This window comes from Puma concolor, chromosome A3 (genome assembly GCF_028749965.1).
Source record: "Puma concolor isolate L17-30 chromosome A3, mPumCon1.1.hap2, whole genome shotgun sequence".
Lineage (NCBI taxonomy): Eukaryota > Metazoa > Chordata > Mammalia > Carnivora > Felidae > Puma > Puma concolor.
Window position 1 is genome coordinate 66,583,504 of NC_141669.1, and position 27,959 is coordinate 66,611,462.

The 27,959-nt window shown below is 38.0% G+C and overlaps 1 protein-coding gene and 1 non-coding gene across 3 annotated transcripts in view; one reads left to right on the plus strand and one right to left on the minus strand.

The window, feature by feature from the left end:
• Positions 1 to 27,959, plus strand: part of EFEMP1 (EGF-like fibulin extracellular matrix protein 1) — a 60,556-nt gene that overhangs the window by 24,035 nt on the left and 8,562 nt on the right. For both annotated transcript variants that reach the window (XM_025932168.2, XM_086701069.1), the window contains 4 exons: positions 20,045 to 20,167; positions 24,169 to 24,288; positions 25,272 to 25,391; positions 26,485 to 26,604. In XM_025932168.2, coding sequence (XP_025787953.1) covers positions 20,045 to 20,167; positions 24,169 to 24,288; positions 25,272 to 25,391; positions 26,485 to 26,604 — 483 coding nt within the window. The remainder of the gene's footprint in view (positions 1 to 20,044; positions 20,168 to 24,168; positions 24,289 to 25,271; positions 25,392 to 26,484; positions 26,605 to 27,959) is intronic.
• LOC112869783 (U6 spliceosomal RNA) lies at positions 7,418 to 7,520 on the minus strand. The gene has a single exon (XR_003224429.2). It is a non-coding gene; the product is annotated as a U6 spliceosomal RNA (small nuclear RNA).

The following is a 27,959-nucleotide window of genomic DNA, read 5'->3' on the forward strand; positions in this document are numbered from 1 at the left end:
GACTTCCCCCACCCCAGAACTCATGCATGCTCTCTGAGTAAGATTGGTTCTGTCCTGCCCCCATTTTGCATTTCATTTAATTTTTCAGAGAGATAGTCCTTGAGTGCTTTGGAGGAGAATCTCTTCTCAGAGAATGAGGTCACATTCCCTCCTTGGATGGAAGGAAAAGGAGACATTTTGTGGCCAGGTTGTCGCCATAACTTCATGCTGATCTTAAATTCCCAAACACAATCTTAAATTCTCAACTGAGTGATTATGGAACTAAAAAAGTCTGTTTCTAGCCATTCTTGCTGGATCCACTACTTTTTACCCTGTAGGCATAAAAGGATAATTTAAATATCATGAGCCTTGGCTTTAAAGAACTCCACCTTTACCTGGCTAGACCCCAAATTGTTAATGTAAATTTAGAATATATTTTCTCATGTACACCCTGAAATATGCACCATGCATGCATTCATTTGTTCAGCTTTTAGTCGTTTATTCTCCAAATCATGTATCGATGTGTTCAGTTTATATGTATTCAAACTGTACTAGATGCCTAACATACCACCTTACTTGCAAGGACTTTTCAGGCTAGCTGAAGAGGTAAAGTAAGGTCCGATTTTTAAAAAATTAGATGACACAAATAATTCAGCTTAACAATTCAGGTCAACAAAACATTAGTTGAGAGCCTCATTCCCCATGTAGTCAATGGTAAAAGCAGTGGTAGAGTCCAGAGGAGGAATTGGTTGCTGCAAACAGAGGCCATACGGGCTTTTTGGAGGTAGTGGATGTAATCGGAGTCATGAAGGATGAACTGGATATAAATAATCCCGAGAAGAGAAGGGGCAGGCTTTGCTGGGTGGATGTCCTGTATACAGAATAATGGTGACAATATCATGTCACTGTTTGGGGTGAGGGAAAGGGGGGCTATTGTGGGGGCTACAGGAAACAAGATAGGAAAAGTCACTGAATCATTGGAGGACAGTTTATATGAACCCTGAATTCTTGGTTAAGCCATTCAGATTTAGTAATGTCGTAACTAGTAAAAGATTTTGAGCAAAGAATGACATAATGAAAACACTGCCTCCAGACAGTTGTAGGATGAGGAGGAAAAATAAATATACACATATGGTTAAATACGTTAAATCATCTTAATAGGACTGGGATGGATCTGACTTCTTGTAAAGTGAGTGAGTTCCTCAAAAAAGAATTGCATTAATTTTCAAGTACTGTACATATAATAACAATGCTAATACGAAACATAAAAAGAGTTTGATCCACAAGGACTATTTTCAGGATCACAGTAATTTGTTTAAAACTATTTCTAACAGACACATTCATTATTTTTGCATGTAAGTGATGACTCAAATCTTGAGTCAAAGATGACTCTAACTAAGTAGGGTAAATTGTTTATAATATTGTTTGGCAACATATTTATTCATAAGTATTACAAAGGTAAACATCAAATTGTAAATTAATAATATTTTGGTATAATTTCAGCTCTTACACCCCATGAAATAACCAGTTAGAAGCTAAACAAGCCCTTAAATGATCTCCTGAACAATCAGCCTTTCGACCTCATGTTCACATCCATTAAACTGTAGAATGTTCATTAGTCATAATATATGGCTGAAGGAATACAGAGTAAGTCTCTAACCATAAACTATGTCTGAACATAGACCTTTAATAGTACTCTCTTATTTCTAATATGGTTAAGGCTGTGATGCTGTGAAATGCAATGAACATAACCTAAGCAGAGTCATGCTCTGATTATAACAAGGTTTTCGCAATTACAGGAAATTATGGCAAGAGGTAATTATCCATAGGCCCACTTTCCTCTATATGCCCCCTATCATCCATTTTGCATGTAAGCATGAACCAAGAAATAATCTGGTTATATACAGAGGAGAGCAAAAGTTCTCCTGGTATGGCTAGGGGAAATGCATTTCCTAGTTAAAAATTATCTTCATTAAAAATAAGAATTTAAATGGAATACAAAAAAAGAAGGGGCTGTTTGAGAGTGGGAGTAAGGCTGGACTGCTAAGCTAATAAAGCAAGAACTTAAGAACATAAGACTATATAGTTTACCTTATGAAATAATCCAAAGGAGTCTTAACTAGATTTAGATCTCCCTTCACTAAGTCGTGATAGTGTGTGGGTGTGTGTGTGCGCGCACGCATGTGTGTGTTTAAGACCTACCCAACAGCTAGAACTTTGCAAAGGTAAAACACCTATTTTGTCTGTTTATTGATCTGTTTAAGCTTCCATTCTAAAACACTTCATAAGCAATAGTCACGCCTGTGCTTCTCCTTTACAAGAGTGGTGTCTTCTGGAGATTATGTATTAGTTGTCTAGATTTACTTTATTCTTTTACATTTGATTTGGGAATAATATGGGGAAAGAAAGTTTTAACATTTGCTTTGATAATTACAGTTTGGGAGATAGCACAAGACCACAGACTCACTATCCTATAACTGTAAGATGATTCAACAAGCTTGAGTTGAGTAACTATTGTGTGCAGAGCACATAATACAAAGATGCTGAGAATACAAAGATAAAAGCTTATATTGCCTGCCCACCCTCAAATTTCACCATCTATGAGGAAGTGGACAGCATTGACAACGTGGCATTTTGAGTCGCATTTTAAAGACTTCCCAGAGAAGGTGACATCAGGCTTCAGTCTAAGGAAGTTGTGGGCATTAGCCTTTAACAATTTGGAGAAAGAGAAGGGGGGAAAGGAGAAAGAATGTTCCATGCAGAGGGAAGAGCACTTGCTAAGGTCAGAAGTAAAACACAAAAGAAGGGGACAGGTGTTCTGTATGATTCAGTGTGCAGCACATGACTGTAGGTAAGGATCAAATCATGAAGGGCCTTGCACAGCACATTAAAAAGTTTAAATTTCATCCTGAAGATGGTGGAAAAGGACATAGTGAGTTTTCCTCTGCACCAAGTGAAAGATGTCCTGTACAAATATGGGACTACTGCAAACCCAAAGGAAGTCTGCTTGCTTCGCTCACAGAGGAGATAAACACATCATTTACTTTTAAAACATTTCTGAATCCTAACTTTGTTGACTCAGATAATTTCATTGTAAGTAATCAGGAATGGTTCTAGTCTCGATTTATAACAGTGCTATAAGGGCAAATTAAGTATGGATTTCATTCTAAAAATAGCACAGCTCAAATTTTTAATGAAATGCAATGCAATAGGGAAAATAGCTCAAGAAACAGCTAAAAACATCAGCATTAAAAATCCACTCAGCAGTTAGTGCGTTGTTCCAGGCCATTATGATTTTATCCATCCAGAATATAACTGTAACTCGTAAAGGATTTTTACTACTTGGGATTTATTCCATCTTAAAGCTTGTACTAAAACTTATTGGAAGACTAATTTGAAAGTAAAATTTAACTCAGCCTTTCAAGCTACAAGAAGTTCTATACATTCACCTTATTTGGCAGGGAATCCCTTAGTCTTGTAAAAGAAAAAAATAATGTCGTAACAATTGTATAAATACTATGGAAGCATTGAGTGTTATTTATTGTGTTTTGCCATGTTGTAATATAACGGTGCTAGAATTTATGCATCAAATCCAATGGAAAGCTCAGTTGGTACCTTCAACAAATTGGGGCCATAAAATTTATATGGGCCACTGATGTGTACCTCGGGTTATCCAGCAGCTGGTTTCCTAATAAAGAATGCCAGCATTCGGTAGTCAGAGCACAACTTGTTTAGGACCCTGAACCAGACAAAGGGGCATGCTTTTACCCTTAAGAAGGCTCTGGTTAAGGAGGAGGTTGGGAGCGACTATTTAAGACCTCTCAAAGCAGTTGACTTTCTAGAGATAGCAAGTTTGCTGCTGCTGTTCTTTCTTAACGAGGATACAGCTGTCCCAAAGTCAACTGGACAAGCTGCTTTCTGTAGTGATCTTACATTGACCCAAAGTAATCTGGGAAAAGAAGCATAAAGAAGGTGGGCACGAGCTGGACCTTGAAAAGAAATCTATCCTATTAAAGTACAGGGGCTGGGGAGAGGCTCATGGGGGGCAAAGTCAGACAGATGGCAACATGTGTCTTACACATGGCAGTATGTAGCCTGGCTGATGATCATATAAGAATGCATTGATAAGTTGGAATTTAAGGAAAAGACTTGTTTTTATATTAAACCACCTGTTATGTTGCAGTGAGGTACAAGCTAATCATACAGGACCTTCTGCATTTTATCAACATCTACATGAGTAATGATGAGACTAGTTGCAGGTGTTGGAGTTCTGGGGGCCTGGACAGCAGCCCACCTTCACTGAGGAGATAAAGATGGCAGGGGCACCCTGCTGAGCTCCCAATTGGTGCACTGGAGGGTCACAGCGCTGGGCCAGGAAAACAGCCCTCCCAAACCATTGGTGAAGCAGCAGTGCCCAAGGCCTACAAACCAGGAAGAGATGTCCTAACACTAGTTTGGATGTGACAGCAGTCAGAGCTCTCAAGTTAAAAGAATAGTCTGTTGCGGCACCTGGTGTCTCAGTTGGTTAAGCATCAGCTCTTGATTTCGGCTTAGGTCATTATCTCACAGTTGTGGGTTTGAGCCCCTTGTCAGGCTCTGTGCTGACAGTGCAGAGACTACCTGGGATTCTCTCTCTCCCTCCCTCTCTCTCTGCTCCCCCCCTGCTCCCTCTCTCTCTCTCTCTCTCTCTCTCTCTCTCTCTCTCTCAAAATAAATAAACTTAAAAAGAATGGTCTGACTGATCAGGGTGAAATTGAGAAAAGGCAAATACAAAATTGAATGTTTAAAGAGCAAGAAGGAGTTAGAGGTGGAAGATAGAGAAAGACAGTATAAGAAGATGACGGAAAGAAGTCAGCGTAGCCACCTGCCAGTTTGTCACACTATAACCATATGCACAGTGTTTTTCTTCAAGCTTGAAATTCTTTCATTTTTTTCCTGTTAATTTTCTCAGTTAAACCCTTGATATCGAAACAAGAGTCTGTCATATCCACATACATAATTTACCTACGACTATAATGAAAGCATTGGGAAGAGGTCATTTAGTGTTTGAAGGAAACCAAAATTAATCTTCCTAAAGACTATTTTTAATATGCCACGGTCTTACCATATTACTAGCATTGCATTTACAACAACAACAACAACAACAACAACAAATGGCTCAAAATCAAACTTTCCTGTATGATGTGATTGAATGGATGCTTCATCAACTGCAAATTATTCAGATCACCATTATGTTTTGTGGAGACTCCTCATGTGAAAAGTCAGATGTCAATGTTTTCATCTTAGAGTCTAACTCTGAGCCTTGTCCTTATGAATAAACAACCAGAAATACTTGTCCTGACTTTACATGCAGTTGTTTCCACTACACTTGAAAATATTCCCCATCTGTTCTTTGGTTCTGATTTGTAACTTCAGCACTGTCTTGAAAGAGGATGACCATAATATCCTCTTCTTAGCCAATATAATAAAAATTGCTGCTGAAATTTACATTTTCATAGCTTTTTCATAGTTGGAACTTGTTCACACAAAAGTTCTTTCTCAGAGTAACATATAGGTTCTAATTAGAGCTCTAATTAAAGCTATGTTTGCTAAGTAGCCTTTATAAACATTAATACTCCATTGCTGTGAAGCAATTAACTGTCCTTTCGTATCACAAAATAATACTAGATTTCTTTTTGTTTTGCCATATCTCCTTTGTTTAAGTGCAGTTTCCCCAATGAGAAAAACTTTAAGAAAGGCTGATTTTGCCTATTCTCATATCCATTTATCTGGACTATGCCAAAGGAAGGGAAGTCATTCAATGCTGTGGTCATTCTCCTGACTGGATTTCAGTCATGACAGACCACATTCAAAATAGGACACTGAGCAAGGAAACAAGGATAGGATATGTAATTATAGACAAGTGCATAGAAAATTATATTAAAAGCCCTGACTTTCTGCAGTTTTTTGCTTCCTTCCATCTGTAGACAACAGAGGTGCCAACCTGATATACACTGACTTATAGTCATCTCACAATGTTAAATACAATTTATTGAACACTTAGTGTCAACCAGGTACCATTTGCAGGAGAGGGGGTGTTCACAATACCATTATGAAATAGGTATTATCCCTCCTTGACAGATGTGGCAGTGAAACTTGGAAAGGTTAAATAACTTTCCCTGAATACACACCTAAAATGTGGTATTTCTTGAATTTGAACTGAGACCTACTCAATGCTAAGACCTGTGATCTTACCCACTCTTGTGTCTCAGTCATATTTCATATCATTCTGTCAGTGAGTTCCATAAGAAAAAAAATTTATTCTAGGGTTCTCAGACTTTCTAAAAAGATCAACAAGTCCTCCCATAAACTCTAATTCTTGGTATAATAAATTCTTGGTATAATTAGGTTAGAAAAAAGCTAGCACAAGCACCAAAAAAGTCTCAAATATAATAACCTACGATTTAAAAATATTGTGCAGTGAGAAAATAGTATGATTGTTGTAACTCTGGAAGCCCTGAAACAGATCCCTGGCTGATAGGTCCTTATACCTATCTGGCAGCCTCACAATCATCCACATTAACCACATACATGCCTGAAGCCAAAGATTTTCATTTTGAGGTTTCCATAAACAAATTATTACATTTCTAGGGAAAAATAATTCCAGGCTAATTTCAAAATTAACAATATGAACTGTTCAATTTTTCCATTTTCTTCTAAAATGAAAACTTGGAATATGATAGACTCTACGGATGTGCTCCATGCAGTAACCATTTTGAGTATATATATATATATATATATATATATATATATATATATATAACAGATCTAAGAACACAGTCTTTCTTTTTTCTTCTGTGTTGATTCATGCCAAGAAATTCCCTTAAAGACTGACTTAGTTTGGCATCTACCTTTAACATATCGACTGTATAACTGGCAAAGGTCCATCTCCCTTTGTACTCTACAGACATAGAAACTGTGTATGGGGCGTGTTTCCCCATGAGATTTTTTTTCAGAGTTTATGCTGCCAAACAAGCATTAAGCAACTCTAAATTCCTGAAAGTATGTAACTTTACAGGTACACAGTAGTGCATTTAAACATGGAGGAGCACTTTCTGTTCATCCCACTCTGCTAACAGAGCCATTTAATCCTGAAAGATGAGTCCACTTTTAGATGCTCCTTTTATACTATAGATCAGAATCCACTGCTGAAAAATGAAAAAGAAGGGAAGAAGAAATAGAGACCTATGATCATGGTTCATCAAAAAGCAAGAGCATGTTATTCAGGTTTCCCAGGATCCAATATTTTAAGTTAGAGAGGGCAGAAGAAAGAAGAGTTGGAAAATGAGTATTTTTTACAACAGCATTCAGGAATTTGGTAAAGTAGGCTTTACTTTTGGATTTTTAAAACTGAAAGAGATCTCCGTCTCTCAGAACAGATCTCTGTCTCCCAGATCTCAGAACATACAGTCCATGAATTTGCGTGTCATCCTTATGCAGGGACCATGCTAATCTTCTCTGTATTGTTCCAATTTTAGTATATGTGCTGCCGAAGCAAGCACAGAGAATACATAGTCCAAATACAATTTTGCCTCTGATGGAAATGTAAGGTAAAATGCTTCAAACTCATTTAAAAGTCCAAAGACTATTTAATATGCTAGCTTGAGAAGTCTTTAGGATTGAAACACTCACCGGGTCAGTAGTTCTATTGAACAGTATTTTCTTTAGTTTCCTATTGCCTTTAGGTACTCCTTGAACTAATACTCAGGAGTTACTTGAATGCTGTTACCTCACAACACTGAACGTGTTTTAACACAGACAGGAGGGGATATCCCACATCCTGCGTATGTCAAACACAATTTATCAGCAACTTAAATTCAAATATGCATGATAATTCATGAATAACTTGGGGAAAATGGCAACTGTAGTATCAATTTGGAACAAAACCAAAAAGTCAAGTCTCACTTGGTTTAACAGTATATGAAAGATTTGGACACAAGCTGATAGTTGTTCAAATTTAACATTTTGATCACTGAATAATCTTATGCCTTAATATGATGAAGGTTGCAGAGCATTCCTTCCTGAAAAATAATTCATACAGGACAAAAAAATACTAAGTCTAGATTTTAACTCCTACATTGCTCAAGGAAGAGGAATAAAATAACCACTTAAGATGAGACCTTTCCTTGCTATACTTTATCATAGAGCAAGGTTTTCAGATGGTAGGGGATAAATTATGAAAGTATAGAAGTAAACATTACAACTCTACAGAGATATATGTACGTGCACCATGTGTCAAATGAGAGAACACATAGACATTGAATTTTGTTGAACCCTCACAACTTTCTACATTAGGGTTCCTGCAGCATCTGTTTTTTGATTTTTTGATTAACATTTTCAAACTCAAAGTTGAATGTGTGATACAATGAACATTCAACACCTGCCATCAGATTCAGATTCAGAAATTGTTAACATTCTGCCATATTTTCATGCAGTGCCTTCACATCGTTTTTAAACACAGATGACCTGTCAAATCCCCACCACCACTGAGATCCACATTACATCATTTGCATATTTCCAGGGACGGGAACCTCATTACTTATTAATATATTAAAATGTCCAATGACCATAGTTTTTTTTTTTTCTTACCCTGAACTAAAATCTGCCTTCCTTGGGGCCCCAGGGTGGCTCAGTCAGTTAAGCGTCTGGCTTGGGCTCAGGTTATGATCTCGTGTTCGTGGGTTCAAGCCCTGGATCAGGCTCTGTGCTGACAGCTCAGAGCCTGGAGCCTGCTTTGGATTCTGTGTCTCTCTCTCTGCCCTCCCCTGCTCTCTCTCTCCCCCTCCCTCTTTCTCTCTCTCTCAAAAATAAACATTTTTTTAAAAAATCTGCCTTCCTTGAATTTCTACCCTTGTGTTCTAGTTCTGCCTTTGGAAAGACATGGTCAAGATTTTTCCCTTCTTCTCTAAGTGGCCCTTCAAAACCCTTAAGTTCACTTTATAACAGACCATCTCAGATACAAATTCTATTTGTATTTTCTTCTCTTGTAAATTGAGTGCAGTGGGTAAAAAGATAAGGAGATGTAAGGAAGGAAGGAGGGGCTATAGGCCTTCTTAAGGGCCCACAAGATTTCATATGTGATATTTTCATTTTCATTCAGTTTGAAATTTCAATTTTCAATTTCAATTTTATCTTCTTTAAACCATGAGATCTTTGGAAGTGTGTGTCTTCTTTTCCAAAAGAAGGAGATTTTTCTGGTTTTGTTGTCATCAATGTTGTTTCTATCAGATTTGCATTGTAGTGAAGGAACAAAATCTGCATATTGTAATTTTTGAAATGTATTTAGACTTGCCTTAAGGTTAGCATATGATCATTTTCTTTTAACATTCTCTCAGTGCTTGAATAGATTATGTATTTTGTGTAGCCTTCTATGTATATCAAGTAGTTCAAAGTTTTTAATCGTGTTATTCATATTTTCTATTCATTTCTGAAAATGTATGTTTATTTGTTTAGTTACTAAGAGAAATATGTTAAAATCTCTTAGTGTAATTGTGTGTATTCATTTTCCCTTTAGTTTTACCTATTTTTGCTTTATCTATATGGAGGCTCTGTGATTAAATGCACTTCTATCCTGAATTTCTACATTTTCTTGGTAAACTAAAACTTTTTTCACTACATAGTATTATTTTTTATTGTCTAGTAATCTTTTTTTTCCTTAAAGTCAGCTTTGTCTGATATTGATATTGCAAAGCCAATTTTCTTTTGATTAGTGTTTGCATAGTATTTTTTCATCTTTTTTTCTTTAACTTGTGTCCTTATATTTAAATTGTTTCTCTTGGGGCATCTGGGTGGCTCAGTCTGTTGAACGTCTAACTCTTGATTTCACCTCTGGTCATGATCCCAGGGTTGTGGGATCGAACCCCACATCAGGTTCCAAGCTGGCATGGAGCCAGCTTGGGATAGTCTGTCTGTCTGTCTCTCTCTCCCTCTGCTCCTCTCCCCCACTCACTCTCTCTCTCCCTCTCTCTCAAATTGGAAACAAATTTTTTCTCTTAAAACAGAATTTTTAGGTTTTTTTTCTTTGTAATGAACATGAGCATTTAATCTACTTATATTAATATAACAATTGCTTTGATTCGGTTTAAACTACCATTTTACTATTTGCCTTCTATTTGTCCTGCACATTTTAGTTTCCTTTTCTTTCTTTTCTTGCCTTCTCATTTTGTATTATGGCATTTCTCCCCGAATTAGATTTGTAGTTTTATGCTATTTTACTGTTCCTTTAGTGTTTTCCCTAGGGATTACTTTGATATGCATCCTTGATTTATCAAAGTCTAAAATAAATTAGTAGTTTTACTTCTTCCCAGACAATGCAAGGACCTTCAAATACTTAAACTCTATTTACCTTCCTGCCAACGTATTATTCTCATGTATTTTAATTATAAATACTTTATAAATCCCAAATATGTTATAAACCCCAAATATTTTATAAATCCCCAAAGACCTTCCTATTATTGTAACAAATACAGTCAGTATTCATTTAGATTTACTCACGTATTTATCCTTTCATTGCTTTTCATTGTTCTGGAATTTTGAATCAAAAAGAGAAAGGAATTTAGTGCAAATTTGGTGAGTTCCACCCCTCCTTCATCCTACCTCTTTGCTTCATTTGGAATTCAGAAAAACATAAGGGCCCTGAGGCATATGGGGAAACATTGTGCAGAAACATCATAAGTAAGATGTAATGAAATGGGTAGGAAAATATACACAAGAAGGAAACATGCTCTGAAGGCAAGAAGCACAAAGATGTGCTTTATTTAAAAAGCCTTAAGCAGTTAATGATTTGGAGAAGTATTGCCAAATTACACTCAGCAAATTTAGTAGTATGCCCCAATTTAGTGGGCACAAAAGCTGTTTATTGTTGAATGAACAACAAGTATAATGTAATTGGTTTCATACAATTAGGAGGTCACCAAGCCATGCTTGTTATAATTGGCATTGCCATAGCCAGGGGCTTGTGTGACCTCAAGCGATGATTGGCCTGAAGGAGTAAGCCAAGAATGTGTGTGCTTTGGGCTAGGAAGACTGACTAATCTGGCTGCAAGGCTCAAGGAGGGGGCCAGGAATCAAGTCACAGTGCTTAGGCAGGGCATGGTGGATTCAGCTGAATGTAGTCAGTCTCCATTCAGTTCATCACTCTCCAGGGGTTTGATCTGGAGCCGGGGATGGAAGGTGGTTGGGAGGAGGGAGGTAAAGTGGTAGGGCACCAGGAAACCACAATTGAAATGTCAGTTCAAAGGCATCCCATAATAAGATGGGATCATAATGCTTCTGAAAGCCATCCAGTTTGAAGCTGGTCCCCAGCTTGTATGGAACTTTCACACAGACTGTTTTTAATTCCTGGTACTGAACCACCCTAAAGCAAAGATTAATGGTGCCACTTCTTTCAAAATACAGTTTTACCTACACAAGGTTGTGGGTTGATGACTGGTTGTAATATCAATCCAAATACCAGGGTCATCTTTTCCCAAACATATTTTTAATAGGTAATTAAGTTTAAGAAGTAAAAAAAAAGGGAGTTTACCTGAGAAATGTCATATTCACAGAGGTGTGAGAGAACACTCTTGACGACTAGCAATCATCTATCAAGTAGAAATGTTTTTCCTTAAGATTCTGAAAGCAGTAAGTTTCACTTTGCAAGTGTGCAAAAAGAGCAGAAAAATAATTAAGGACTCCATTTCTTTGCTTGTTCTGTTTTGGCCTTGTGAGCAATTGGTTCCTTTGGTCTGTGTGTAGTACAGGTGAGTCACGAGTTGAACTGGTCATGTGTACCACTTGGTTTTCTCCCCCATGTTCATGAACTGTGTGTCTAACCTCATCTGATCGTCTTGCAAATGGGCACCACTAGCCACAGAGGAAACTGCTTGAGAAAGGGTCCATTTGTAGTGAAAATCAATCATCGTTGCTGGAAAAGCAACTCCAAGTCCATGTAGCATGGTTTTTCCATATGAGAACAGCATATTTCAAGGTTCTGATAGAACACAGGGCAATGACAAGGACTTCCAGGACACTAGATTCACCACCCTCTAAAACAAAGAAATGAACTGTCAGTGAGGCTGATGTTTGTTGATTTTGGTGATATTTTTGTTTATCATTTAAAGCACACCAATTATTAACAATCTGTTTTGCCAGAACAGATAAGAATCTAGAACTATAAATCTACTGCTGGCCATAGATGAAGACAGTTCTCTTTTGTTACTTAATATCAGTATTTATTTTCTCCACTAGAACTGCTTAGCTTGGGCGAATTCTAGCTGATAATTTCAGAAGGGTGAAAAGCTAACTAGAACTGGGCATTTAGCCCAGATAAATCTGATTCCAGTACTATGAAAGAAGCAGCAAGGGAAATAGAAAGTCTTTGACAAAAATTGTTGATAATTGGCTAAGGACTGGGGAGGGAAACAGAAGACTTGGAGAGCTATGAATGTTATTCTAATAGAGAAGAAAGACACAAGGGAGGAATCAAGGTACTACAGATTAACAACCATCTCTTTAATTCTAAGAAAAATTGAATATATATACATATATAAAACTACAATTAAAGGTCTGCTATCCAAAACTCAGGAAATGAATCTTTCTGAAGACCAAAACTGCAGGGGCAAAATGGAAATCTAGCATTTCAGTTTCTACTCTGTGTGACCTTGGGCAGGTCACCTCACGAATCTACATTTCAGTGACGTCCTCCTGCCTCATCCATAAGTTGTGCATGATGTGACCACTTATTCCATAGAGCTGTTATCAGGATTAAATCTGAGGCTTGCAGATCCAAATTTCTAATCAAATCATAGATGTTTAAATATTGCTAAGTATTTGTCTATTTTTGCACCAATTCATGTTAGAATTTTAACAAGTTTATATATGAAGTTATATAACATGTCACACACCATCTTGTTAATCAAAATTTAAGAAATATGGTTTAATGTCTTGATTACTCAGCTTATCATTACTAAGAGCCATGAATGAATGAGGCAGCAGTAAAACAGCACTGCTCTCAGCACTTATTCAGATGGTTCCTGCTTTCCAGGATTATACTGAAAAATAAGATGAAAACCCAGAATAACAGTAAGATCCTTACACAATGAGTCCCTTTTATTTAAAAAGTTCTAGGGGCACTTGGGTGGCTTAGTTGGTTAAATATCCTACTCTTGATTTCCAGTCAGGTGATGATCTAACAGTTCATGAGATCAAACCCCATGCCCCTACCCTCTCAAAATAAATAAATAAACATTAAAAGAAAAAGTTTTATACAGTAAATAGAAACAGTTCTGGGAAACAATTTATTGTCCTGTCACTAGAAAGGATTAGGACCAATCATTCTGAGCAGATGGGTATCTATTTAAACTGTTAAGAATGTGAAAGAAAGGGAAGGGAAGGGAAGGGAAGGGAAGGGAAGGGAAGGGAAGGGAAGGGAAGGGAAGGGAAGGGAAGAGAAGGGAAGAGAAGAGAAGAAAAGAGAAGAAAAGAAAAGAAAAGAAAAGAAAAGAAAAGAAAAGAAAAGAAAAGAAAAGAAAAAAGAAGAGAAAAGAAAAAAAAAGAAAAGACAGGAAAAGAAAGAAAGAAAGAGAAAGAAGCCAAGAAACCAAGAAAGAAACAAAGAAAGGAAGGGGGAGAGAGAGAAGGAAGCCAGGAAAGAAGAAAGGAAGAGGAAGAGGCTAGGAGTAAAGTAGCTCCTTCTTATAGCAAACATGAATCCTTGATCTTTTTTTCCTACTATACTCCATTTATGAGATTAAATTAGTATGGTTGTAGAAGATACAATAAGATTTTAAATCCACGCAGATGAAGAAATAGCAGCAACTTGAATTTAACCACTGCCTTTTCTTTTACCACAGGATTTCAAAGGACAGCACCATCAAGTAATATTTACAAAGCATGCACAGTGCTCCCCACAGAACTAGTAAAGATATGGCCATTTTACCCTAAGTGTTTACAGTCTGGAAAACAAAAAGATGTATTTTGAAGAGTCTGAACTTCAAAAAATCCATGCATCATTAAGGATGGGCAGTCTATTTTACAGATGGAGAAACAGAGAAAAAGAATTGATGCTGTGGTCCTAGATCACCTAGGCAGTGACAGATGCAAAATCATTTCAGTTCCCTTCCTCCTATTTCAGTGTGTTCTCAACCTTGGTCAGTGGTGGCTTATTCCAAAGTAGTTCTGAATTACTCCTTAAATCTAAAGCAACAGTGTCTAAATGGTAATCTAAAGCATTTAAGCTACAGAAAACATGTTTGCCCATGAAAACACACTGAATGTCCATGTCGTGGTAAGTTATCAAATTATGAAAAGAACATTGCAGAGATTAAAATGTTGCATAAGAGAGAGAAAGCAGCATGAGTCAGGGGTTTGGGAAATATGAGTCAGAATGACAGGAAGGAGCCAAAAACATAGAGAATGAAGGCCTAAGCAGGGACTTAATGGACACCACAGAGATGTGGACACAGTTGCCTCCATTAACTTTTGAGAGGAAACCAAATATGCAGTTCCATAGACTGGGGGTTAGTGTGATAAAGAGGCTAGAAGTGAGAGCCGAGCAAAGATCAGACTGCATTATTTGAAGCAATGATGGTGCCAAAGTCAGCAAGAAAGGGCCCTACAACAGTATAAATCACTAGGAGGGAGAGTGTGGGCACATTTTTGAAAAATGAGGGAATCACCAAATACTGCCATTAGCTATTCTTAATGCATTAGAACGATGAAATGTGAGTTGATTTACGTGTTGTGATATTTTAGGAAGCACACTCTATTATTTTGTTCTTTGGCTATGTTTACATTAGGCTGTGTCTACATAGTTTAGCGCAGTTCCCTGTGGTGTTCAATTCAAATTCCAATCCCACCTTTCAGGCCCTGAATTTTTGCTTATGACTTGAGCCACCATGTTCTGAGCACCTTCAAGCAGGCACTGCACCAGGCTCCTCACACTGCCCCTCCAGCCGTGCTGACTCCAGCTGTCTGCCACTCTTCTCATGCAAACCTCTTTGTTTCATGGCATGTTTTCTAATGTGGCCTGCCTCCTGCCTAGAAATAGCCTCCTCACCTTCTTCAAAATGAAGCTCAAAACTTACCTAGCCTGGCAAACCTTCCACAGTTGCCCACCTCTGATGCTGCCTTATTCCTCCTAGTTTCCGCCCTTCTCGACGCCATTGCTTTACTTCAGTTTCCATTTGCTGACATCTTGCTGCTTTTGCTGTTTCTCACATCTTGCCTGTTACCCTTCCACGTAAATGATTAGTTCAATGAGATAAAACACTGATCCTACTTTCCTTACACTCTAGGTATCGGTTCCCATCAAACAATTATGATTCGCTCATCCATTTATTGAACAAACATTTACTGAAAACCCACTATGTTTCATGCACTCTGCTAGGAGCTAGGAATATGGGGGGGTGGGGGGTGGGAAGTGGGGCACCCGGGTGGCTCAGTCAGTTAAGCATCTGACTTTTGGTTTCAGCTCAGGTCATGATCTCACGGTTTGTGAAATGGAGCCCTACATCGGGCTCTGCACTGACAGGAACCTGTTTGGGATTCTCTCTTTCCCCGTCTCTTTACCCCTCCCCCTGCTCACTCTCTCTCTTTCAAAAAAAAAAAAAAAAAAAAAAGGAATACAGAAAAAAGTAAGATGTAGACCCCATCCACAAAGAACTTGGGTCCAGGGCCCAGGGAATGTATTAAGTAATAACTGCTTAAGAACCAAGTAAGGGGGCGCCTGGGTGGCGCAGTCGGTTAAGCGTCCGACTTCAGCCAGGTCACGATCTCGCGGTCCGTGAGTTCGAGCCCCGCGTCAGGCCCTGGGCTGATGGCTCAGAGCCTGGAGCCTGTTTCTGATTCTGTGTCTCCCTCTCTCTCTGCCCCTCCCCCGTTCATGCTCTGTCTCTCTCTGTCCCAAAAAAATAAATAAACGTTAAAAAAAAAAAAAAATTAAAAAAAAAAAAAAAAAAAAAAGAACCAAGTAAGCTAGTTAAAAAGCAAAACAAAATTTCCTCTCCCCCAAGTACTTTTTCATAAATTACCAGGAAAATCATAGCTGACCTGAGTTGCTTCCCATATGAATAAAGCAGTGCTTTTGCCACTAGAGATATTATCACCACAGAGACCTTTCATGAATAAAAAAGCCTGGGAAACCAGGTCTTCTGGTGCACCTGCATGAGGATAGATGTTCTGCTCCAAGTCTCTGACATAGATGTGTGTTTTAGTGACTTTTCTATTACATTAACTTTCTGATATTTAAGAAATATAGAAATGCACACAAGTTGAAAAAAGCATAGGGGTGCCTGGCTGGCTTAATCAGTGGAGCATGTGACTCTTGATCTCGGGATTGTGTGTTTGAGCTCCACATTGGGTGTAGAGATTACTTTAAAATAAGATCTTTAAAAAAACAAGAGTAAAAGAGTTTAACAATTTATAACGATTCTTATATGACTTTCTCATATGACGATGCTTTGTGAATAAGTAATGACAGGGTTTTAATTTTTTTAATGGTTTTATTTATTTTTTGAGAGACAGGGAGAAACAGAGCATGAGCAGAGGAGGGGCAGAGAGAAAGGGAGACACAGAATCCAAAGCAGGCTCCAGGCTCTGAGCTGTCGGCACAGAGCCCAACGTGGGGCTCAAACTCACGGACCGTAAGATCATGACCTGAGCCAAAGTTGGACGCTTAACTGACTGAGCCACCCAGGTGCGCCAACAACAGGGTCTTAAAGTACAACTTTTAAAATCATAAAATCGTGTTATTTAAATAAACTAATGAAAAAAGAATTTTTTATAAACTAATGAATTGATAGTATAATCAAAGATGGTTCAAAAAAATCCGGTCCATGTGTCCTTTAGCATTAGATAAACTGCTAAGAGCAAAGGAGAGGATAAATATTCTAAGCTTGAGTTGGAGAAGCCATAAAAAAAATGTAGTCAGTTCATTTCCTAGCAGATCCAGCTCTAAGTATGTGATGAAGCAAACAATCAACTCCTTTGGAATAATTTCTTAAAGGTGATTTGATGCAATTGTGTTTTATTGAATTTCAAGAAGTTTCCCATCTGAAAGAATTAAAAATTAAAGTGAGTCCAAGTATGTACAAAGTATGTTAAAAGTATCACAAGTCAGTGGTAGGTGCAGTGAGTCCTATGGAAGTTTTGGTTGTTTGTTTGATAGAGAAAGGATAGAATATAGTGGCAGTGGAATTTTTTTTTACTATTAAATTATTTTAACTCACTTAATATTTTTATTCAATAATCTTTCTTGGAAAGTAAATGGACCTGGTTCTTAAGATGGAGTAGGTCCAGGTGGCACAATGTTTATGTTTAAAACCTATTTAATGATATATTAAGGCCACTGGAAATATTAGCCTATTTATCAAAGAGCCTTAGAACTGAACGCAAGTAGGAAGGAAATTGTAGGACATGGGGAATGTGATGGGGTGGAGGCGGTTTGCAGAGAGGTCTCAGAAAGAAAAGCCGCCCTCACTGGCGAGGCCTCCCTTAGAAAATGCAGCAGCCAGCCCCAGTCCTTGATCTTCTGCCAGCGTGTACTGAGGGAACTTGCCACATCTGAATCTCACATTTCTGTATCTCTCAGGGCTGTTATCACTGCAAATGCTGGCAAATGTTCTTGACATAAAACAATAGGAATTCTGCTGTCATTTCTGCATTAGCGAGTCATAAAGCTCTGAAAGAAACCCCAGTAGAAATGTTTTCATCAAGTGCATAAGAGAAAATAATAGAAGACACAAAAAAAAGAGCAGATAATTTCAAAGCAAGATCGTGGCATCTCTGCATAGGACCTTAGAAGGACAGAGTTACAATCACTGATGTGAAAATGATGGTGATGATGAAGATGATGATGATGATGATGATGGATTTCAAAACAAAAATTTAAAAAACGTAACAAAAAGTCACCAAAATTTTAAAACCAGGTTCAAAGAATTATGTGAAGTAGATGCTTTTATACGGTATTATCCAATAAACAGACATACATCCCCCAAGTATTTTCATCTCCCCTCCCTCTTCCTTTTGGAAAGAATCTCTTTTATCATTCAAAGCCGACATCTGAGGACAAGTCTCTTCTAACCGGAACCTCCTACATTATTACATTAGTAGCGTAAGTGCAGCAGTTCTCCCTGGAAACAGACTTGAAAGGCAACATACCAGGAGCCACTCTCTGAGCTTCTTTACAGGAAGTCAGGAATTGAGGAATACATTCTCATTGCAGATGGCTCATTTTTTTGTATTGAATTTTAGCCCACTATTTGCTCCAAAGCACCACCCTGGGTTTGCCCCAGTGATGATCAAAGGCTCCCTAAGCCTGTGTCAGTTTTTATGCAAAATTTGTCATCTAGGAATTCCAAGTTGTACAATTTTTTTTTTAATTTAAAGATTTCTTTAATGTTTATTCATTTTTGAGAGAGAGAGAGAGACAGAGAGAGAGTGAGACACAGAACCTGAGTGAAGCAGGTTTCAGGCTCTGAACTGTCAGCACAGAGCCCAATGTGGGGCTCAAACTCACGAACCATGAGATCATGACATGAGCCCAAGTCGGATGCTTAACTGACTGAGCCACCCAGGTGCCCTGAGTTGTACAATAGTTTTTAACAAAGCTTAGACTGTTCAGTTGTTGAGGAATGCCAAAATCACATAATCCTTTCATCTTCTGAACTCATCTATTTAACTTCATAATGTAAGAGAGTTAATTAAATGAGAAGGTAAAAAACGAAACAAAACAATGCGAAGGTAATGTTGAAAAGACAAAATTAAATTTCACTTATAAATTACTGTAATATGAGTGCACACACACACAAATTCACATCACACTTTGACCCCAGAGGAATCCATTATAACAGATGCATTATATTATGAATGAGCATTTTTTACTTTTCTAGAACTAGAAAATGTGCCCTAATCCTTAGGGCACACTTAGTAAATTATACAACTGCTTTGGGGAAATATCTGTTTTTTAACTGAAATTAAATGCTTTGGGAAAATATGTATTTTAGGGGCGCCTGGGTGGCGCAGTCGGTTAAGCGTCCGACTTCAGCCAGGTCACGATCTCGCGGTCCGTGGGTTCGAGCCCCGCGTCAGGCTCTGGGCTGATGGCTCAGAGCCTGGAGCCTGTTTCCCATTCTGCGTCTCCCTCTCTCTCTGCCCCTCCCCCGTTCATGCTCTGTCTCTCTCTGTCCCAAAAATAAATAAACGTTGAAAAAAAAAAAAAAAAAGAAAATATGTATTTTAAACTACACCAGTCTATCTCCCCTAGACAAATATGATCTAGTTGAATCCTTTGCATTTTGAAATTTGCAAGGAAAGGCAACAGGAAATGCATAGTATTAAATTTGATTTATACCTGGTTATTGGACAGATTTTTAGAGATTTGACAACATAATGATCTCAAATGCAATATATTGGATGGAAAAGGCAAGTATTATACAATTTATTTACACTTTAAAACACAAAACAATATTGTGTGTTCTAATGGATGTAGATCTATGTAATAAATGTAAAAAAAAAAAAATCTCAGGGAAGGGTTTACACCTACCAGGATAGTGGCAGGTGGGTGAGTAAAGAGATGAGAATACAGTAAGGCTTTAGCTATATCTCAAATGGTTCATTTCTGAAAATAAAGTGAGCCAAGGCAAGTATAGCTAAATGTTAGCGTGTGTTAAATCTGAGAGGTACACACTGGCATCTACAAAATTGTTATCTGAACACTTGAAATCATTTATAATTTTAAACATTCCCAATATAATAATATTACAGAGTATTATCTTAAGAATAGGGCAAAAACTTTATTTCCTTAAAAGAAACTATGATGGCATTTCAGCATAGGGCATATAGTCAATGGTATTATAATAGCATTGTATGGTGACAGATGATAGCTACACTTACGGTGAGTATAACATAATGTGTGGGGTTGTTGAATCACTATGTTGTATTCCTGAAACTCGTGTAACTTATGTGTCAACCATACTTCAGTTTTTTTTAAATGGGGGAGTAGCAACATCTGCCCAACCAACTCAAACTCTGTGCTACCTTTTAACAGACATAGACGAGTGCACTGCGGGGACTCACAACTGTAGAGCTGACCAAGTGTGCATCAATTTACGAGGCTCCTTCGCCTGTCAGTGCCCCCCGGGGTACCAGAAGCGGGGAGAGCAGTGTGTAGGTAAGTACAGCGGAACAATAAGCAAAATCCTGTCCTAAACCTCTTACTTGCTTAAACCTCAGTCATTCAAAACAAAGCACTCATATTTATTTGGAGAATGATGGCTAAAACTGCTTATACTTTCATTAACTACTGATCCGTTCTCCACATTAATGAGAAAGAGCTAACCTAAAGGGTGAGCGTATTCCGGGTATAAAGTGTCAGTTACATGGTAGACTAAGCAAAAGCATAAATTTGGCATATGGATGGGACCACAAAAGCAACCAAGGAGATCATTTTAAATTAGCTGTTTGGGGGCCATAGCAGTAAAACACTGATGATATGAACCTTATTCACTGGTTCATAAAATAGCATAGCTTATAGGGCAAATGGTGAGGTTCAAATCCCAGCTGTACCCCCAACTCACTTTGAGGCTCTTCACAAGTGACTTACATAGGCTGTGTGTTAACTTTTTTCCTTTGTGGTATGGAGATAATACTAGCCCCTACCTCAGGAGCTCACATGTGGGAGTGCTTAGAACAGCGCCTGGTCCTGGGTGGAATAGCTGTGTACTAGCATTATGTGACGAGTTAACAGACATGTACTAAACATTCTTTATGTTGCAAGTGGGTGCAGTGCTGGGAACGCAAAGCCAAGTATAGCATGTGCCTCTACTTGAGAGCTCTACTTGAGCTACCTGAGGGCAGGGGCCAGATCTGGTTTGTGTCATTGCTGTCTCCCCAGTCCCTGAAGAGTGCCTGCCAAGTAGATGCTCTGTGCATTTTTTTTTTTGAATGACTGTAAGAACATAGTATGAGGAGGCTGACTGGCAAATAAGAAGTAAACAGTAAAAAGTAAATGTGTTCTGGGATCAGTCATGAGGTCCAGCACCAGGAATGAAACTTTCTAAATTGACTCCCTGTGTCAATTGCATTCATATAATATTGACATTGATTTACATACCGTTTTTACCATACATCAGTGGAGAGTACTTCTTTTCTCTTAGTAACAGAGGATAAGAATGTGGGGACAGGGAGCTAGCATCAATTTTCGCCTGAGAATGCTGGCTGTTGACATCAGGATGTCAACACTGAGCTCCTCATGGGCCCTGGCCCAGTTCTGCCTGCCATGGGGTTGTGCCCAGGTGCTGGGATTGGTGCCCAGCCTCTGAGAAAGGCCCAGAATTTGTGGGACTGAAGCTGTGATTTAGGAAAAGACTGTGTGGAAAACTCCACAGGCACCAAAGTTTTGCCCACTGGATTAGTCAGGAGAATAAACACCTTAGAGTATAAAAGGTATAGAAAAAGAACTAACTCAACCTACTATGGGAACAATTAAAAATAAAATGTATTCTTATAGCCCTATATGATATGGCAGGAAGAAACATTCTTAAATTCAGATCTAATTATGGGGCTGCCCTGGTGTTCCCCTCACCCACAGAACCAACTCTACATTCGTCAACAGAACATATAAGATCTTCTTCCATCAGATCCTCTGTGGTATCAATACCTCCCCTCCCCCACAAAATATTACACTTCAGTCCTGTCTACTAGTTATAGTTCCGCACATACATCACACAATGTCACACCTTAGTGTCTGTACATAAGCTCTTTCAGCACCAGGAACATGCACCCCTGGCAAACTCCTATTCAATTTCCAAATCCCAGCTCAGGGTTACTTCTTCTGAGAAGTCTTCCATGATTTACCCAGATATGATTAGTTACTCCCTCCTCTTTGTCAGTACTTCTCAAACTTTGATGGATCTTTTTTTTTAATGTTTATTTATTTTTGAAAGAGAGACAGTGTGAGCGGGGGTGGGAGGGTGGGGGCAGGCAGAGAGAGAGAGGGAGACACAGGACTGGAAGCAGGCCCCAGGTTCCACTCTGTCAGCACAGAACCTGACGCAGGGCTCAAACCCATGGAACTGTGAGATCATGACCTCTGAGCCAAAGTAGGAGGCTTAACTACTGAGCCACCCAGGTGCCCCTTGATGGATCTTTTTTTGTAAATTTCTAGTCTGTTACAGATCAATACTACTGTAAAATACAATAAAAATGTTGTGGCAATACCAAATTGCTATTCCTAAATACATATTCTGAATTTCTGTACTTATTTGTCATGGACTGGTCCAAATAGTCCATGGATCAGCAGTGGTCAGCAGGCCACACCTTGAGTAGAGTGGTGCTCTCTCTGTACCTTGTGTAGCTTTCTTATTGTTGATCTTATCATTCCATGCAGTAATATGTTTTCATGCCTTTCTTCCATGCTAGACAAGGTGCAATGTACATGTATTTATCATCATTAAAAACCAGCAGTGCCAAACACAGCACTTGCAAATAACAGTGATTCAGTAGATGCTTACTGGTTGAGAAGACATACATCAAGTATTACTGAGGGCTGACTATATACCACATACTGTTCTAAGTGCTGGGCCATCATGGTGAACAAACACAGTTTACAGAATCACGGCCCTCATGGAGCTATTAGAAGATACCATTTATAGAAACTAACTGTCAATACTGGCACCTGGCTATAATACTGGGTACTAGGAAGAACCACGCTAAAATTGCTCTTAATTAGTATGAAGTCTACACTCATTCAACTAATGTTTATCGAGCACCTACTATGCCAAACCCTGTTCCAGGTATTAAGCACACAGCAGTGAACAGACAAAAAATACTTTACCTTTGCCTCAAAAGGATACAGGTCTTATTTGCCATGCATTATAGTGAGGGAGACAGACAAAAGGCAAATAAACACATAACACAATCCCAAGGAGTATGAATGGCTACAAAGAAATATAAAGTAGGAAAAGGGGACAGATGGGGCAGAAGAAGCTATTTTATATGAATGGGCAAAGATGGCCTCCCTGAAGTGACATTTGAGCAGAGACCTCAATAAATGAGGTAGAAAGCCATGTCAATATCATTACCTTTTATTTCAATATTCAAGTGAAATCAAATCTATTTTGCAGCTTATTAATAGCTGCCATTTATTTCTACCCATTTTGTGCAAGAAAGTTTGCCTACATAATTTCATGTTATCCTCCCAACAAGTCGACCATATTGTAGTATTATCACTTACAGAGGAGGAAATGGAAGCTTTGAGAGGTTAAGACCATGCTAGTAATTGCCAGAACAAAGATTCCAATTCAGGTTATCCTGAGGCCACTTGAGCATACTGCCTTCCACAGTTTTAGGTAGAAGGGTTCAGCATTATTGTTTTGTTTTTGTTTTTTATCAGAAGTTAGTGTCACTACATAGTCTTACATAGTACGTGCATAATTTTTATTTTAAATCACACACTCCATGTTAGAATTGTCACAAAGCGTAGAGTTAATGAAATTTTATTATGCTTCTAAGATGTTAATCCTACTCTGCAAGTTCTCAGCTGAGCATTTTATAGTTGGAAATATTTATCTGAGAAGAACACAGCCTGGAACACTTCATCAGTGTGTCAGAGGTCACTCTCAAGAGGTAATTTGTGTAGCGTCCTATTCCTTCCATGGCATTCTTTCATTTGATTCTCACAGAAACTTCATAAGATACACATAGCAAGTATTACTATCCACATTTTACAAAAGAAAAAACCGAGATACCAGACGTTTATGTGACTTTGCCAATGTAACCAGCTGAGCAGCAGACCATACCTCCTGTCGCTTAGATTATGCTACATCGCTCGATTCTTCTGCAGTTTTTGACTTTTACCGTTACAAATAATTTTTTAGATCCCCAAACTAACACTAATATATATGTGAAATAGTCATAATTACTCTTCTGTCTTTAAATCTCAACCCACTCAACCAGCTTTATGAAGTCTTTGTTTCTAACATCTCACTCAGCTGCAGAAATGGAGAGTATTTTTAAAACACAAACACTAATTTAAAAAGATAGGGACAATTATTTTAAGGGAGATTTTCTCCAGCTAGGTTTCCTAGATAATGTCCTGCTGAGAACTTAAGAGCTAACAACTATGGATAGTTAATAATTTGGTTCTCTTTGTGTGTGTGCCTGATAACCCAGACATAGATGAATGCACCATCCCTCCATATTGCCACCAAAGATGCGTGAACACACCAGGATCATTTTATTGCCAGTGCAGTCCTGGGTTTCAGTTGGCCGCAAACAACTATACCTGTGTAGGTAAGCTTTTGGGGCGCTGCCATACTGACTGATTTCTATCTTCAAAAAAAGGAAACGTCATACCATGTTGTTCTATTTCCAGTTTTTCTGTGTTCTTGAGTGAACTGATTTCCATCATCTTCCCTGCACAAAGCTGAAAAGACAGTAACCAATTTGTCTCTTAAAACACATCAAGATGTGAATGGAAACTTTGTTAATGTTGGTTTTTAGTTGTCCTCTGTGGGTTTATCAAAAATATAAAAAACTACAGATCAACTGATATACGCACACCAATTAGTCAGCAGTGTGTGATATAAATGCTGAAGGTGCCAAAGGGTTACTGCAAGTTCAAGTACATAAACTTTCCACTGAAAGTGCATCTGATTTTTACATGCTTCTTCTCCCCTTTCAGAATGCAGTGTCATGGCACAAATTTTAAGATTGGCATGACATGGAAAGAATCTAGTGCAGGAAAAATGCCTTTTCACAACACTTTCAGTGCCTTGGAGCATTGCAAAACTCTGTATGGGTCTCAACAGCTTATGCTATAATTGTAATGGAATTTAACAGAACCCATTTAAAAAGTAATAAATAGCACAGATAAATCTTCACCACAGCATGCTGAGAGACTGTATCAGTACAAATGTCTTATATCAATTATTTATAGACTTGGCACTTTGCATTTGAACAACAATAAAAGAAAATAGATGCTGGAATGTATATTTATTAGAATCATTAAATTCTTTTGGAAAGACTCATCAAACACAAAACTAACTGTCATCCCCAGAAAGAAATATTCTGGTATTTCTAAAAGAAGTGTATGGCAGATGTTTGAAGTTATTCCAACAAATATGAAACCTGAATGGATGTTCTCCAGTGAGCTTCTGCAGGGCAAAGAATCCAACTAGGGAATTATTCACTTATCGTTAGATGGCATAGGTACAAAAGAGCAAGGATATGGTTGAAGACGTAGATATATGAGTGTATATAACTTTTCCTTTCAGATATAAACGAATGTGATGCCAGCAATCAATGTGCTCAGCAATGCTACAACATTCTTGGTTCATTCATCTGTCAGTGCAATCAAGGATACGAACTAAGCAGTGACAGGCTCAACTGTGAAGGTGAAATATTTTCCAAATAATTTGCAATAACAGTTCAATCCCTATATTTTCTGCCGCTTTATCCAATTATGTACCTGTTTATGAAAACAAATTTTTATCCATGGAAATTCTATTCTTTAATTAAGTTCTGTGATAACATTGGCTTTTTAGTTTGTCACCAAGAGAAAGGAAAAGGGACAAAATAACTGAAATATTAGATGCAGGCTGGGTCTAATAATTAGAAGGGGTGTTCTGGTGTCTCGCTTCTCAAAGTGATCTGATGGCCAGCAGCATTGACACTTCCTTGTCTCTACTTGCAAGAAATAGAGATCTCAGGCCCCAGACCAGACCTAGTGAGTTAGAGGCTGCATTTAACAAGAATCCCAGATGACTGGTACACACACTTATGTCTGAGGAGAAATGATCACATTCAGAAACATTAGAATATAAACCAAGAGACTTGTCCTGTAGTCTTATTCCTGCCACTGTTTGACTTGGGCACACATTTCTTAAGTTGCCTGGGCTTCACTTTCCACATGAGTAAAAAGAGGGCCATTTAATTGGAGGATGACCTTCAGAGTCCATTGCCCATGAGTGTTCCACTGTGCAATTCAAAAGGCATAAGACATCCTGAGGGGAATGCCATTGACACTTGATGTCTTTGACTTCCTTCCAGCTTTACTTGGGGCCACAGAGGTCATACCCCACCTGGAGAGGTTTCACATCATGCCACTATGCTCAAAACCAAAAGGGCCTGGCTCTGGACAGCTGCTTCTGCCCTTCTGAGCAAACTACAAAGACATCACCGTTGAGAAATGCAAAGCATTCTTCACTTGAATTCCCAATTCATTCATTCAGTCTGTTCAGTCAGTATTGTGAGGTCTGAGATTTGCCAAACTCTCAGCAATAATTGAGTAAAACTGATGTGTGGCAAAGTTCTAGGGGAAATGAGCTGATATTGTATAATTTTCCTTTGAGCTTCTTATAAAGTATTATATTTCTGTTTTAGAGTTTATAGTATTTTTACCCTCTTACCTTATCTTTAAAAATATTACCAAAGTAGTGACCTGTACGTTTTTTAACTCTGTGTCCTTGCTCTTGTCTAATTCAACAGATATTGATGAATGCAGAACCTCAAGCTACCTGTGTCAATATCAGTGTGTCAATGAACCTGGGAAATTCTCGTGTATGTGCCCCCAGGGATACCAAGTGGTGAGAAGTAGAACATGTCAAGGTAAGCTTATTGTTTTCATATCTGTTAAGTGTTCATTTTTAACCAGGAAAAGCAGGGACAGAGTTATAGGATTCTCTACCATAGACTTTCATTTTTTCCATCTTGCATATAATTTGAACTCTTTTTTCCCTTGCTCATCATGCATTATGCAAATCTCATCAAAAGGGTATTATTCAGTTAACACTGACTTTTTTGAAATTTAAAATAATTATTTTTCTTTCTTAAGATGTAAATAATTTTAATAAAATACTGATATCTCTTCTATATAGCCTATATAATCTCTATGATACACATCTTTTAATCACCAACCCAAAAAGATTCAATTATTAAAATATCTTGCCATGAGTTTGAGTCCAGAAAATAAACTTAATATGTGGGTTAGGCAAACCTCAAACTAGTCTCAATTCCCTAAAATACCAAGATTATAAATTGGGTAGTAATTTAGGTACTGAGAAAATCAGCCTCATGTGTCTTAAAATGAGCTTGAATTCTTCAGCAAAAAAAACCTATAGATCCAAAAATAGCTAATATACTAGGGTCCAGTTTTAAAATAAACATTCAGGTAATATTCATACCTATACACCTCCAATGCTACAATGTCGTTTAGAATTTCTTTAACAGGGAAAAGATTTGCTTGGATAGAACCAAAAGTATAGATAATCCTAGAAAGGCTAGTATAAACCCCTACATTTACATAAAGCAGTGAACAAGTAAAAAAAAAAAATGACTAAACTTGAAGACAGAAAATCTGAGTCCTAGTCTTCTATCTATGTAATTCTGAACAAATTATGAAAATCTTTGACCCTTAACTTTGGAAAAGGGAGTTGTGAGAATGAAATGAAATAATATACATAAAAATTATAAAGCCTTACATAAACTATAAAGCCTTACAATCCAAGATTTTTTTAGTTTATTTATTTATTTTGATGGAGCGGGGAGAGAGAACGAGCAGGGGAGGGGCAGAAAGAAAGAAAGAGAGAGAATCCCAAGCAGACTCTGCACTGATAGCATAGAGCCCAATGCAGGGCTCAATCTCACATACAGTGAGATCATGACATGAGCCAAAATCAAAAATTAGATGCTTAACCGACTGAGCCACCCAGGCACCCCCAAGATGTTCTTGTAACATGTACTTAGCCATGTAAGTGACTAGTAGCAAATCTTCTCTAGAGAGTCCTTTTTAATCAGAACTGAGAAAGGACATACAGGAGCAATAAATCCTTCAAGAAAGGAAAAGACCAAGGAAAGGAGACACTAGGGATTCTCAGTCTATATCATGATTTTATAGGAAAATATTAATTCACCGGAACACCCAGGACCTGCGGTTTTATAGTATGCATATGGCCATTCAACTA